The sequence below is a fragment of the Thrips palmi genome, unplaced genomic scaffold (assembly GCF_012932325.1).
Source record: "Thrips palmi isolate BJ-2018 unplaced genomic scaffold, TpBJ-2018v1 HiC_scaffold_19, whole genome shotgun sequence".
NCBI classification, from domain to species: domain Eukaryota; kingdom Metazoa; phylum Arthropoda; class Insecta; order Thysanoptera; family Thripidae; genus Thrips; species Thrips palmi.
The window spans coordinates 6,932,190-6,945,369 of record NW_023144628.1 but is presented as its reverse complement, the minus strand read 5'-3'; the positions used below and the strand labels follow the sequence as shown (position 1 = coordinate 6,945,369).

General features: G+C 57.3%; 2 protein-coding genes across 3 annotated transcripts in view; one reads left to right on the top strand and one right to left on the bottom strand.

Annotated features, from left to right (window-relative positions):
* Positions 1 to 3,629, top strand: part of LOC117646413 — a 24,568-nt gene extending 20,939 nt beyond the window's left edge. For both annotated transcript variants that reach the window (XM_034387320.1, XM_034387319.1), the window contains one exon: positions 99 to 3,629. In XM_034387320.1, the coding sequence (XP_034243211.1) occupies positions 99 to 733 (635 nt within the window). In that variant the 3' untranslated portion in view covers positions 734 to 3,629. The remainder of the gene's footprint in view (positions 1 to 98) is intronic.
* LOC117646289 overlaps positions 1,335 to 13,180 on the bottom strand; it is a 21,217-nt gene continuing 9,371 nt past the window's right edge. The window contains exons 3-11 of the mRNA XM_034387131.1: positions 7,300 to 7,440; positions 5,554 to 5,810; positions 4,999 to 5,278; positions 4,540 to 4,869; positions 4,305 to 4,456; positions 4,093 to 4,201; positions 1,982 to 2,052; positions 1,513 to 1,573; positions 1,335 to 1,406 (exon numbers count right to left, since the gene is read on the bottom strand). Coding sequence (XP_034243022.1) covers positions 1,335 to 1,406; positions 1,513 to 1,573; positions 1,982 to 2,052; positions 4,093 to 4,201; positions 4,305 to 4,456; positions 4,540 to 4,869; positions 4,999 to 5,278; positions 5,554 to 5,810; positions 7,300 to 7,440 — 1,473 coding nt within the window. The remainder of the gene's footprint in view (positions 1,407 to 1,512; positions 1,574 to 1,981; positions 2,053 to 4,092; positions 4,202 to 4,304; positions 4,457 to 4,539; positions 4,870 to 4,998; positions 5,279 to 5,553; positions 5,811 to 7,299; positions 7,441 to 13,180) is intronic.

The window sequence follows — 13,180 nt, the reverse complement described above, 5'->3', positions numbered from 1 at the left end:
TGAGTACCAGTTACTTGGCCAAGGCTCCGCAAGGGCTTTTTATGTTGGAGCTGGTTCTGAACCTCGGCCTTGACCATCTCGTCCTGCCTGTCCCGCAGACATGCCCGACTCGATGCCCAGCCCCTGGATGCTGTACAGCAGCGGGGTCGGCCAGTTCGGCGACTTCTGCTCGTCGCCGCCGCACAGCTCGGAGGAGCTGTCCTCCGACCTGGAGCTGCAGATGAAGCCGCAGATGGGCGCCAAGCGGGTGCGCCAGCAGCTGCGCTACGACCAGGACGGCGGCCAGGGCACGGAGGAGGAAGACGAGGAGGACGACGAGGACGAGGAGCTGTCGCCTTCCGCCACCGACCGGTCGCTGGCCTCCATCGCCAACAAGCGGCTGCGTCCGCGACGCCCCACGCCGCTCGGCGGGCACACTGCCGCCATGGGCCACGGCAGCCACGGCGGCCACAGCCAGGAGGCCAAGGCCAAGAGGCTCAACAGGATCTCGCCGCCCTCGCCCCACGCCGCCCAGGGTGACGGCGAGGACGACCTGGCGCCCGCCATCCGCGTCGACGTCCGCATGATCGACTTCGCCCACACCACCCTGGCGGCGGCCACCTCGTCCTCCGCGTCGCCGTCGACGACGTCCTCCACGCCCTCAGGTACGGTGCACCACGGCCCCGACTGCGGCTTCCTCACCGGCCTGGACAGCCTGCGCCGCATCCTCATGGAGATCCTCTCCGAGGACTAAGGCGCCCTCGCCCTCGTCCCGGAGAGACCGGCTCTCTATGACGTCCCCGCGCACGCTCACGCGCACGCGCAGGCCAGAGCCCAGCGAATCCCGCAGGGCTGTTTTCAACTCGGATCTCTTTTCCCCCGTGATACTGCTTGGCTCGTAGTCTCCCCGCTTTTCTAGCCCAAGCCCCTTTCCCTTTGACCGCGTCAAGACGATGGATGCCCTCGAGTACCACCGCGCCAACGTGTCGTTCATGCTGCATGATGGACTACATGGCTTTGTTTTTGTCTAGTGTGCGTGCGCTTGTGCGTGTGTGCTCGATTCGGTGTTTACCGAAGTAAAGCGACTTCTTGTTTGTGTGAACCAGATTCCACAACTTGACAATATGAGTTTTTCTTTATCCAACAAAGTGATTTGTATCCTGATATTTTTTTTTTGACGAGTGCCTAGTGTATGGTGCTACTATGATGGATTCTGCATTAAGGATCGGATTATGATTTATTGGGATGTTTCCTGATAGTGGATGTAAGATATTTCTGTTTTCATTGAGCTTAAACACCTTAGGTCCGCTTGCAATATACTTTTTCCCATGCCAAATTCTACAATTCAATACACATTATTGCAGCAAGTAGTTTTGAGTTGTATTAGCATTGTATTCAGCAATAAAATTTGTTGTATTATTCATAATCTGAAAATTTAACAATGTTACATTTTTACAAAGCAGTTTAATTTATGTTATCTGTGAAAATTCAAATGAGGTGTTACTTTTATTGGAATGGTAAGGTTTTGTGTACTTTTGTTAGTTCGGTTTGTAAGTTCGAGTCAAGATTTAGAGCTTTACCACTGATTAACATCCTATGGATTGTCCTTAGTCAGTGTAAAAGGAATGTGATAAAGCCTTTCCTATTATCAAGAATCAAACCAAATTAAACAATAAGCATGAAAGATTAAAAGGAATGTGAAGTACAAAGTTAATCTTGCCCTATATTGAAGGTGTGGTATCTTTGACAAAAATTATGTTTCTTTTATTTGTCTGCTGTTTGTTGTGAAGGCAGCTGAATTCTTGATTTGACTTTTTCCAGCAACTTGTGAGTGATGACTTTTAAAATGAAAATTCTGGATTTAGTGGGGTGTGTTCTGATGTCAGATCTCATTTAAGTCTCATTAGAATCACCTATTGTGTGGTGCAGCCTTACAGTTGTAGCAAACATTTGTATTCCAGCTGCAACGTTTTCACTTCCTCAAATTTACTGTATTAATTACCAAGGAGAAATGTTTAATGCCTTGGCAGTTCTTACAGTGAACTCAGAAGATATGAATGATGAATTTGAAAGCTGTAAAATCAAAAATTTGTCTTTTATTGAAATTGTAATGTGCAGCTTTTGACACTATGAAATTTATTTTAATGTAAAAATAATGGGGGTTTCTGTGCTTTTATGAAGGCGTAACATGAGAAGCAGCCTATCATTGCACTACACATGATTCCGTTTTATGTATCACCCAAAATTCATGTGTTGTGACGCTCCTAATCAAAAAATTTGAAGAAAAAAAATCTATGTTGTAGAATTTTCTTGACTCATTTCAAAAGTACCATATTTGATCTTAGCGAATTCAATAATAATATTGACTTTAAGATATTCCTAGTAACCCGGCAGTATTCTTGTACAAAAGTCTAGTTATTTTTATAGAACATTGTATATTTATACTGTAGATAGTTTTTGTACGCCTTCTTTGTTCTTTTGGTTTTTCTGTGTCCTTGTTTTATCATCAATGATGCAAAGTGATTGTGTGAATCATTTCAAAAGTTTTCTTGGTTTAGCATTAAGCTGGAAGTGCTGCATTCATGCCCTGTTTGAATCCTACCTTCCTTCCTTCCCTCCTATTCATAAATGCTGTGGAGTGTTTTCATTCCTTCACCAAACAATCTTTCAAATTGACCAAGAAAAGCATATTTTGATGTTTTCTTTGTTGATTCAGCGTAACACCCACAATCTGTTTATTTGTATGTGTGATTGTGTTTCTTCCAACACTGTGATATTTATTCTGTCAGTGTATCTTTGTTCTATGTAATTTTAGTGTAGTTTCTGGAAAAAAATTCATGTATTTTCTTTCTTATTTTTGCATTTAAGTGTGCTATATATTCTGAGAGTAGGCATGCCATGTATGTCTCCTTACCTGGCTGTTGCTACAAGAATCTCTTCAAGCCTTTACAAAATGTTTTGTGGTGAGAACTGCTGTTTGAAATCCTTTGAAATCCTTCTTTTTTTCCCCTTTTTATTAAAAAAGAGGAAATCAAAGGCAATTAATTTTCCAAGTTTTTGAAACACTATTTCTATCTATTCATATCTTCTTTTTAGCTGTTTAGATAACCTTCGAACTACATGTTTTATGGTGTACAATGTCTCCTTGTGACTTAACTTACTGCCACAAAACAGTGGTGTGCACAGGAAGGCCTTATGCATGTTACCAGAATGTTTAAAGAGTTGCTTAACTATTAACAGTTGCTGTGAAGTGTTCGTGTTTTCCACTAAGTGGGCGTGAGGACATGACAGTCAAGCTGTGATATTTTGTAACCCTATTGCAGTCTGGTAAAAAGTTACCATTGTGGTGTAGTTCTTTCTTGTGTTTCCTTATCGTCTCGAGGTGTGTGATATTGTTTACTTTTTTGTCAACATTACCATGTAATGTTTCTTATGAAATTAATATGTGTGAGGGTATGATACTCATTCCTTTTTTTTCAAATATTGTGCAGTCTCGGTGAGGCGAACTTAATAAAATGTAATTTTGTAACCTAAAACATGTTAAAATTTTTGCTGAGAGTAGTTCAAAGGTGTTGTTGGTTCTTGTGGTTGTATCCTAGGCTAAGCATGTATGAAGTATTTTGAAGAAAAATAAAAAATCTTTTAAATAATTATCTCTTTTATTTATAAAACTAAACCTGCTTTTCGTTTTGTAATATTCATATGTTACAAGTAGGAAATTGTGATGATGATGATGGAATTCACAAAGATTATCATTATTATTATCATTTTTATCCATATTACTTATTATTATCATATTATTATGATGTACTTGAAATGAAAGTGGTCGTGAATGAAAAGAGGCCAAAAGGGAACAACGAAAGACGATGGAATAGTAGTAATAAAAATAAAATGGAATACGTTCATATTGTTATAAATGTAGGTCGTTATGCAGAGCTAAAGTCTTGAAGCCTGGCGTTGCCGCGCACCGTGCCCTGGCCCGCCCGGCCGCGGCACTGCGCCCAGCGGCAGCGGGACTGGCGTGGCCGGCCCGGGTCACTGCAGCCCTAGGCCGCCCGGACTCAGGATGATCTCCCTGGCGTGGCCGGGGCCGTGGCCGGAGGCGGGGGCGGAGGCGGGGGCGGGGCGGGCGGTGCTGGGCCGGGGCGGGCGCGGCGAGGAGGACGGCGTGGGGGAGGTGACGATTATGGAGTGGGGGGCGTGCACGTGCACGTGCGACGTGCTGGAACGAAACGAAACGGAAAGGACATTAGCGTCGACCCGCACACAACAAAAAACCAAACCCCACGCATCCATTAGCCGAAAAAAGGGTGCCGCTGTGTCACCTTGGCGCCGCGTAACTAGGGCCCGGCTGGGCGTCGTCGGGACTGAAGCCCGAGTTGTAGGAGTAGGCGCCGTCGAGGTCGTCCAGGTCGCCGTCGATGTCCACCGCGGACAGCAGCGGCAGATCCCCTGTCGAACCCAGCCGCTTCGAGGACTGAAACGCAAAGCAGACAGCCATTAGACCCTGATGGACTCCCACTGCACGCACCAGGTTGACGCGGTCGTCGGGCACCCCACCTGGCTTAGCCGGCGGACGCTGCTGGCGACGTAGCCCTCGCCGAGGTCCTCGGAGCGGCCGCGCACGAGCGACGGCAACGACGGCAGGTTGATGGAGGGCACCGTGAAGCCCAGGCCGGCGCGGCCCGAGCCCGACCGCGAGGCCTGCTGCTCGTTCTGCAGGAACAGGGACGTGGCGGCCAGCACCTGGGAAGACTGCGACGCCGGCACGCCGGAGCCGGGCCGGTGGACGCCAGCGCCCACCCCCGAGCCGCCCGCGACGCCGGGGCCGCAGGGGCCGCAGCCACTGGCGATGGACACGCGCTTCTTGCCGCGGGCCCCTCCGGACACCTGCAGACACCAAGGTTTTGGGTTTACACTGCACCATAAAGACTGCTAACGATCTAATAGCGCTCAAAATATTGGTTTTCAAAGTCAGTTCCACGCGCGCTCGGCGCACTGCCCGAGGCACAGCCTTACCGACGGGTCGTTGGGGTCGGACGGACTCCTAATGAGCTCGGACTGGGTCCTGGACAGCCTGGATCCCGTCCTGGAGCAGGTCCTGGAGCCCGTCCTGGAGCCGGGCCTGGAGGCGCGCGACGACGGCCTGGACTGGCCCTTGTGCGCGTGGCCGGCGTGGCTGGAGTGGCGCGGCGGCATGTTGCGCCCCATGGGCCCCATGGCGATGCGGCCGGCCGCCTCCAGCGCAAGCACCTGCTTCTTGTGGCGGCTGCGCTGCCGGAAGCGCTTCAACAAACACCTGCAGCAGCACAGAGGGGAGTCAGCCATCAGCCATCAGCAAGAAGACCGGGGCCGGCGGCCAAAACCAGAGTCGCTAAACAGGACTCGAATCGAACGTGTGACCCTATCAATGGAATCTTCGTGCGGAGAGCAATCCATTGGTGGGGTCACGTTCGGTTCGAGTCCCATTTAGCGACTGTGGAGCTCAGAACGCGTCTAGAGTTTTGGCCGCCTCCACCGGTCTTCTGGCAAATCCACTGTGCACCGGACGGAACCCAGAAAGAAAAGGGTTACCTGGAAGGGCAGACGCACAGCATGACCCTGAGCAGGCAGCAGAGGACGCCGCCGGCGATGAGCGTGGGTCCGATGAGGCGCAGCTCGAGCGTCTTGAAGCCCTTCTCGCCCGTGCCCACGAAGGCGATCACCATGCCGACGGCCACCGTGCCCAGCCCCACGTAGAGCAGCGCGTTGGCCGCGGCGCTCTCGTGGCCGAAGGGGAACGGCACCTCGTCCTCGTCCGAGCTGGAGCCGCCGTACGCCGTGTCGTGGATCTGTCCGACAGCACGCCGTGAGTGCAGGCAGTGTAGGCAACCCTGGCTGCGAGTCCACCGCCATGGCCTTCGCCACGGCCCGCGGGCCAGGCGGTAGTGCGCGCCGCCGACCTCGGTGGCCTCGCTGGCCTCGTTGGCGGCGACCCGCGCGTAGGCGACGGCGCCGACGGCCTTGCGGCACCGGGCGGCGCGGCGCCGCAGGCAGCGCATGCCGCCACCGTTTGGTAACCCGCGAATGTGTCGGTGTCACCGCCACCGCGCTGACCCACTACGCCGCGTGCCGCGTGCCGCCGCCACGGCCCTGATTGGCGGAGAGCGGCCATCCCCGCCGACCTGGCGGCCTGGCGGCCCAGAGGGCTGCCTCCGAGCAGCGCGCCGTCTCGCTCGCGCTCACCAAGCTCCCCGTCGGGGCCGTCGGAGTGCGAGGGAGACTTCGGAATCGGCCCGCTGTCGGACGATTGGTGGCGCGCCACCACCGCGCGGCCTATCACCCCGGACATCTTTACTCGCTGGTCATTCCCCGCGAGGTGCGCGGCGTGCGCGGCTACCGCCATGCGACCATCGCGCGTGGCACGGCGAGCCACCGCACTGGAAACGAGGAGGGGGGTGGGGACTCGATAACGCGCTTTTATTGACTCCCATCCCGCCATCCTGCCATCAAGTCCCTCCCCGTGAACCTCCGGCCGGACACCGGCTGCAGCTCGCTTCCGAACACCGCCCTCGGGTGTGTCTCTCTCGCACTCCGGGACATCCCCGATAAGGGGTGCGAGAGAGGCAGGCTGTCCGGAATAGCTCGTCTGGATGACACGCTGTCGTGCGGCACGGCGTGCGTGCGCGCGGCCCGCGCACCACTACACCGGTACAACGACATGGGAAGCATGGAGGCGGTGGAGGCGTCCCGGCCGTCCCGGCCCCGGGGGATGTCTGACCCAATACGCTTCCATAATGGATGCCGGCATGCGTGCACCGCTCGCTGTCGTCACTCCGTCTCTCTCGCACTCGTGGGGCGAGTCGGATTGGTGCGAGAGAGACGGAGCGGCGAAACGGCCCTTCGGATTCGGCGGGCCCGGCTGTGCCGTGTCGCGTTGCCTAGCGTTGCCCGGCCAACCTGCCCTTCTCGCGGCCGAACCCACATCCAATCAAGGAGACCACCGCCACTGAAGCCGCTCTCTCTGAAATAGATATTTTGTCCCCTCCAATATTAGCGGACCTGACCCAAATACTAAAGGTGGGCTCCGATATCGAATCGGCAAACACGCAGAGCCGCCGGCCGCCGATTCGTCGGTTCGACCTCGCGTAGTGAACGCGTGCACGGGAGCCGAGTGCACGCTCATTCCGAGCAACGTCGCTCCGTCTCTCTCGCACTCATGGGGCGTCTCGCGAGGGTGCGAGAGAGACAGAGCGACGGAAGACCGTGCGGAACCACTCTGCGGCGGGGGCCGAACAAGTGCCAGGACAAGGACTCGGGACTCCAGGAGTGCCAACTCACCCGGTTCCGGCGCATCCATCTTCGGCGGGCCTCCGTGGACTTGACGCGGTGGTTGATGCCCGCCTCGCAGGCCGAGCTCCGCCGCTCCCGGTCGCGCTCTCTGTCTCGCTCCCTCTCGCGCTCTTGCCATGCCGCCTTTCCCTGTCAGATCCGGGCAAATTGAGTAACGGCGTGCCAACGGCGTGCCGAATGGGGATCGAACCAATTAGGACCCTCCCCCACCCTTTCTTGACTCGGACTCATAGTGGGCCAGAAGACCGGCGCAGACGGCCAAAACTCTCGAAGCGTTTTGAGCTCCAGAGCCGCTAAACAGGACTCGAACTGAGCGTGTGACCCCACCAATGGATTCCTCGTTCGGAGAGCAATCCATTGGTGGGGTCACACGTTCGGTTCTAGTCCTATTTAGCGACTCTGGAACCCAAAACTCGTCCGGGATTTCGACCGCCTCAACCGCTCTCCTGACCCCCTGTGGGACGTCCGCCAATGCAGTTCCCGTTTCAACACATTTTTGGAAACAGCCGTGGTATAAAGTATGGACCAAGGTTGCATGAATTTTCCAAGACAGCTGGCTGATCGGTTTCGGCCGCCGAAGCCGCCGAAGCCGCCGAAACAGCAGCGTCGGCGTGCGATCGATAATCTTACGCGCATCAATGAGACGGCCAACGGACACAACGGGGACAACTTGGAGCTTCCGCGTCAGCCAGCGTCAGGGTCAGCCGGGCCATTCAGAAGTCGTCGCTCTGTCTCTGTCGCACTCATGGGGCTCTTGCTGAGGGTGCGAGAGAGACAGAGCGACAAACCGATCTCCCGAATCGCTCGGCAGGTCAGACTGCTCAGACACCACACGCTGGGGTGGGGAAGTTCGTCCCGCTCCTGCCCTTGGGAGCTCGTTCACTTTGTCGGGAGTTTCCAGCCGATCGGAAAGGGCAGAAGAGGAGAAGAGCAGAAAGCTTATTTTCCCTGCCCCTTGTTTTTAAAAAAGAATATTCCGGGCAGACATCGGCAGTGTTTCTAAACCAAACCACACCAAATATAAGTACTAGCATGCATAAATACTCGTGCACTAAACCCACTAAGCAAGTCATTAAACATGCTCAAGCAAAAGAATCAAAAGGAGGAACAAAAGTAGGAATAAGAGGCAAATAGATTGTAAGGCCATTTTGTGATCAGGATCCAATGGGAAGGAGTAAAAGGGTTAAAAAGAAAATAGAATAACTGGGCAGTCTGGACTCGGCGCTTGAGGTCGCGCAGTCGCTTCGCGCCGGCTGTGTGAGGTTCTAGGGCCTAGAGCGAGGCGAACCTCGTGGAGGGGCAGACTTCCATTACCAGATTAAAACTTTTCTTTTTGTTTTGTTCCGGGTAGCTTTGTTCTTGGCCACTGCGGGCGGTCGGGGCGGTCGCCTCGCCACCCACCCCTGCAGTGCTGACGAACAAACATGTCACACTCACACCCGCTCCCGCTCACACGCACACTAGCGCACCATCATGTACACTGACGTTTACTCGCACTCACTCGCTCTCTCGCACCCACACACTCACACACTTACACTGACACACACACACACACACACACACACACAACATTCACACGCACATACACCGTGCTCGTGGCCAAGGTTCTGTGGTTGTGGTCGTGCTGCGCAGCGCCATGGTTTGTTTTGCTGTGAGGGTCAACTCAACTTACTTCGCGTGGAATCAGAAATATTTTATGTTATTGCTATAAAGTTTTTGATGGTATAGGGGCAAAGCCTTTGTTGATTGTGTGTAAAGTTGATGTCTTGTCGGTAAAGAGTTGGAGGTGACTCCCGGGGTTTGGCTCGTCCTGCAGGTGCCCGACGACGACCCCGGTCTTGGACGGCCCGACGCAGGCCGACGGCCACGGTCACGCCCGCCAACATCGCGTGGGCTGCCGCTGCTGACGCGCCACTCCAATCAATGGCACGTCAATACGCCTGGCCAGGGCGGCCGGGCCAGGACCTGGCCGACGTCCCCCCAGGGGCCTGGCCGTCCCCGCCGTACCCTCCCCGCCGTGTCCTCTACTTTTCCTGGGACGGGTACGAACCTCTGGCGGTGGCTGGCCAGGCTGGGCGGACTGGGGTCGCTCCAGCTTGCCCTGGTAGAGGCCGAGCGCCAGAGAGGTGAGCGTTGGCACCTTGGCCGCCTTGCCCGCGGCCGGCGGCGTGCCGTTGGGCTCTCGGCCGTCGACGTCGGCGGCGGCTCCGGGTCGTGGCCTCGGCGCCGAGGCTTTCGCGTCAGCCTGCGGCGCTGCAGGTCGGGGAGGCTGCGTCGGCGTACTACCGCTGGCGGACGCCGAGCCGGGGTCGCCTTGGATGCCGTCGACATCGTGCTGCGGAGGCCGCGGAGGCCGGCTGAGGGCGGGGAGAACACCATGCTTCTTCGGGAGCGCCCCGGTGCTCGCCTTGGACTTGGAGGCCGCGGCGAGCGTATGGGCGGCGGCGATGGCATGGGAGGCTGCTTTGACCGTGGGCTTTGGGGCTGCACCGGTGGGCTTCGGGGCTGCACCGGTGGGCTTTGGGGCTGCAACAGCGGGCTTTGGGGTTGCACCGGTGGGTTTTGGTGCTGCACCCGCGGGCTTGGGGGCTGCGACGGTGGGCTTGGGGGCTGCACCGGCTCCCGGCTTTGGCACGGCGATGGCAGCTTTGGAAGGCCCTGCGCCGCCGGGCTTGGGTGCACCTGGTTTAGCGGGCGGCTTTGAGGACGCGGTGTGCGCCTTGTTGGCGGACGCGATGACGGTCTTCGCGGGCGGCCACGACGACTTGCCTCCCTTCTTGGCGACGGCCTTGCCGGTCTTCCCTGCCTTGGCTTTCCCCTTGGTCGCGCGCAGCGGGCCGACGCTCCCCGGCACAAGGCCTGGCATCCGGCGGTGTCCGAGGCCGAGACCGCCCTCCCCGCGCCACGGCCGGCGACGACCCCCGACGACGTCGACGTCAACGACTTGCCCGCGGAGGCCGCGGAGCTGTCCGGCCTGTCCGGCGCGGCGCGGTCAAGCGACTCCACTGACGTGACCGCCGCTGCCGCCGCGCTCCTCAGAGCGACGCGGGCGTCGTGTCAGTGGGCCAGCCGGTAGGCCTGTCGGCCTGTCCATCGAGGCATCGAGCATCGACTGCGGACTGCCTGGCCGACGGGCTGGCCGACGGGCTGGCCGACTGACAGCAAAGGGGCAGCACAGCTGAGTGATGCCCCCCCTCCCGCCCCTACCTGGTCGCCCCGACGCGAACCTATGCACTCACTCACTCGAAGCCCCTCAAGTGATGACTTGACTGTCTATGCCTTGGTCTGCCTTCCCTCCCCCTTGCGCTTCTTGCCCTTAGCAGCGACTTTCGCCCTCCCCGCCTGGAGTTTCTCGCCCCCACCCGCGCCCCCTCGCCCCTGCGCCACGGTTCCCTAGTTCCCGCCTGGTTCCCACACCTTCTCGCCGGCATGCTCGCGACGCTTGCGACGCTTGCCCGCGTCCCCGTCCAGGACTAAGCCGTCGCGCTCCTCGCTGCTCGCTCCGAGGCGGTCTCATCCTTTTTAGCCTTTTCCCGTAATTGAGTTTTCCGCCTGATTGGGTTGCCTCGGCCTCGGCACTGCAAGGCTCCACACTGCCATCGCCAGGACGCTCTAGCGGCCCCGGCGGCCCTGGCCGTCACGCCGACGTTCGTTCGGCGGCACAGGAACGAACCGCGTCAAAACCATGACGTCATGCATGGCGTCTCGGTGCGCCGCTCCCCGCGCCCCGTTCGCTGCCATGCAGTGCGAGGAGACGGACGGCAAGGCGGCGGCCCGTGCCGCTGCGCCATCTGCATCGCCTGCAGCCCCGCCAAACTCCCACTACACTGCGAGCTCCCCCCGCGGGGGGAGCAGTGCGCCAGCAGACTGATTTCCCAGAGTCGTTTCCCTCTCGCACTCTCATGGGGTATGGGCGCGAGAGAGACAGAGTGACGGAAAAGACCCTCGCAATCAGTCTGCGGAGCATGCGTTGCAGTGCGGCGACGGCACGACGCACGTCGTCGTGGTGCTCGACGCGCCCGTCGCGCCCGACGCCCACCCCCCACGTGACCTTCACCAGCCGCGCTTCGGCCGCGCGCCACAGGGGGCGCCACCGCGCGGCTGGCTGACCGCGGCGGCCGAAACGGCGGCGGTCGGCGGTTCGCGGGGCGGCCGAAAGAGGGCGGCACGCTGTCGGACGGGCCGGGCCGGGCCGGACGAGGGGGTAGAGAAATATTGGTAATAACGGGAAGGTGGGTGGGGGCGCAGCGCCGCTGCCTTTCGATGTGGACAGAAGGGCGCTTGAACGCACACGCGGTGGCCAGGCGCCGCCTCTCTTTACCTCCCTGCAAACTAACTCTCGACACCGAGGTGAGGGACACCGGAACAATGGAGACGTCAGTGTGGGACTCGTCATTTGCGTTCTGGTGTACGATGTGCAAGCGCTGCGTACCTTGACAGGGGCCTAAATCAGTTGTTGATGTGCGCGCTCGTGTGTGTGTGTGTGTGTGTGTGTGGTGTGTGTGTGTGTGTGTGTGTGATGGATCGGCCTGTCGGGCAGACTACCGTTACAGCCCTGTCACAGCGCACTTTCGACACTCACCCGGCACTCCGAAACCGATCAATTCCAACCAGGGGGAGGAAAGGAAACACGTTGTTAGTCGGTAAATGAAATCACTTTGTTTTTGTTTTAGGTTTTTTTCATGCAGCATGCATCGAAGCGGTTTTACCTGCCCTCAGTGCGATAGAGAAGGAAGGTGAGGCGCCTGGAAGAGACATGGAGAAAAACGGGGGGAGATGGAAGAAGGAGAGAGACAGACAGACAGATGGACGGAGGAGGAGAAGAAAATAGTGATGAGTGAGGCACGCGTGCAGCTGAGACGAGGGCCGTCCCCGAAGCACGGGCCGAGGGCGCCGAGGGCCAGCAGGCGGATCGCCCTGTCTCTCTCGCACTCGAGGGGCGGTCTGGCGGCCCGGCCTGGCGGCCCGAGGGGTGCGAGAGAGACAGAGACACTGCCGCGTGGTGCGAGGACGGCCCCACGGCCCCCGGGGACACTGGGACGACACTCACGATTGCAGACCGTAGACACCGCAGAGGAGACAAGACGCGTCGAGACGATTAGACGTTTAGACGCGACGAGGCAGCAGTCAACAGCCCAGCCAACAGCCCAGCCAACAGCCCAGCCCACACAACACAGGCATAGTGACACAGAGGGACACAGAGTTAAAACACAGCAGGAGGAGATAGAGAGAGAAAGGCGGGCAGACAGACAGAGAGAGAGACAGTCAGACAGTCACGCGCCGCCACGCCGAAACAGCATGCAGGGCTCGGCCTGGCTCGGCCTCGCATGCGCCCCCTAGTGGGGTGTCCACCGGGTGTCCCCGGACAAGCCCAAGTCCATCAAGTCCATGCACCCTCCCCACCGCGCCTGGAAGCATGTCAGTAAGGTGCGTTCTGCTTTTTCAACTTTTGAACGTCCGAGACGACAGTGTTGTTGTTGTTGAGTGGCGCCTGGCAACGCTGTTCATATCTGTTCGGTCTGTTCAGTAAATGGCACTAAAAGGAACAACACATTCACGGCGCAGCAGCTGCGGGAACAAGCCGTCACTCACAGTCACAAAAAGACAAAAGACAAACGAAAACAAGATGAAGTATAGAAAGAGCTAGAGAGTGATCAGAGAGCGGAGGAACCGAGTGCGAGATAGAGGCTAGGGGCCAGGCCGGCCGGGCCCAGGGCCCAGGGAAGGCGATGGAGCCAGGCTACGTCTACAGAGTGACCTTTCGAGAAGAGAGAAGAGTAGAGTAGAACTAGACTGGTGCTTTTCTTAGATTAGAGAAAGTTCTAGCTAAAAGTCGCCGGAAAGGTGGTTCATTTTGTTTCTGGGTTGC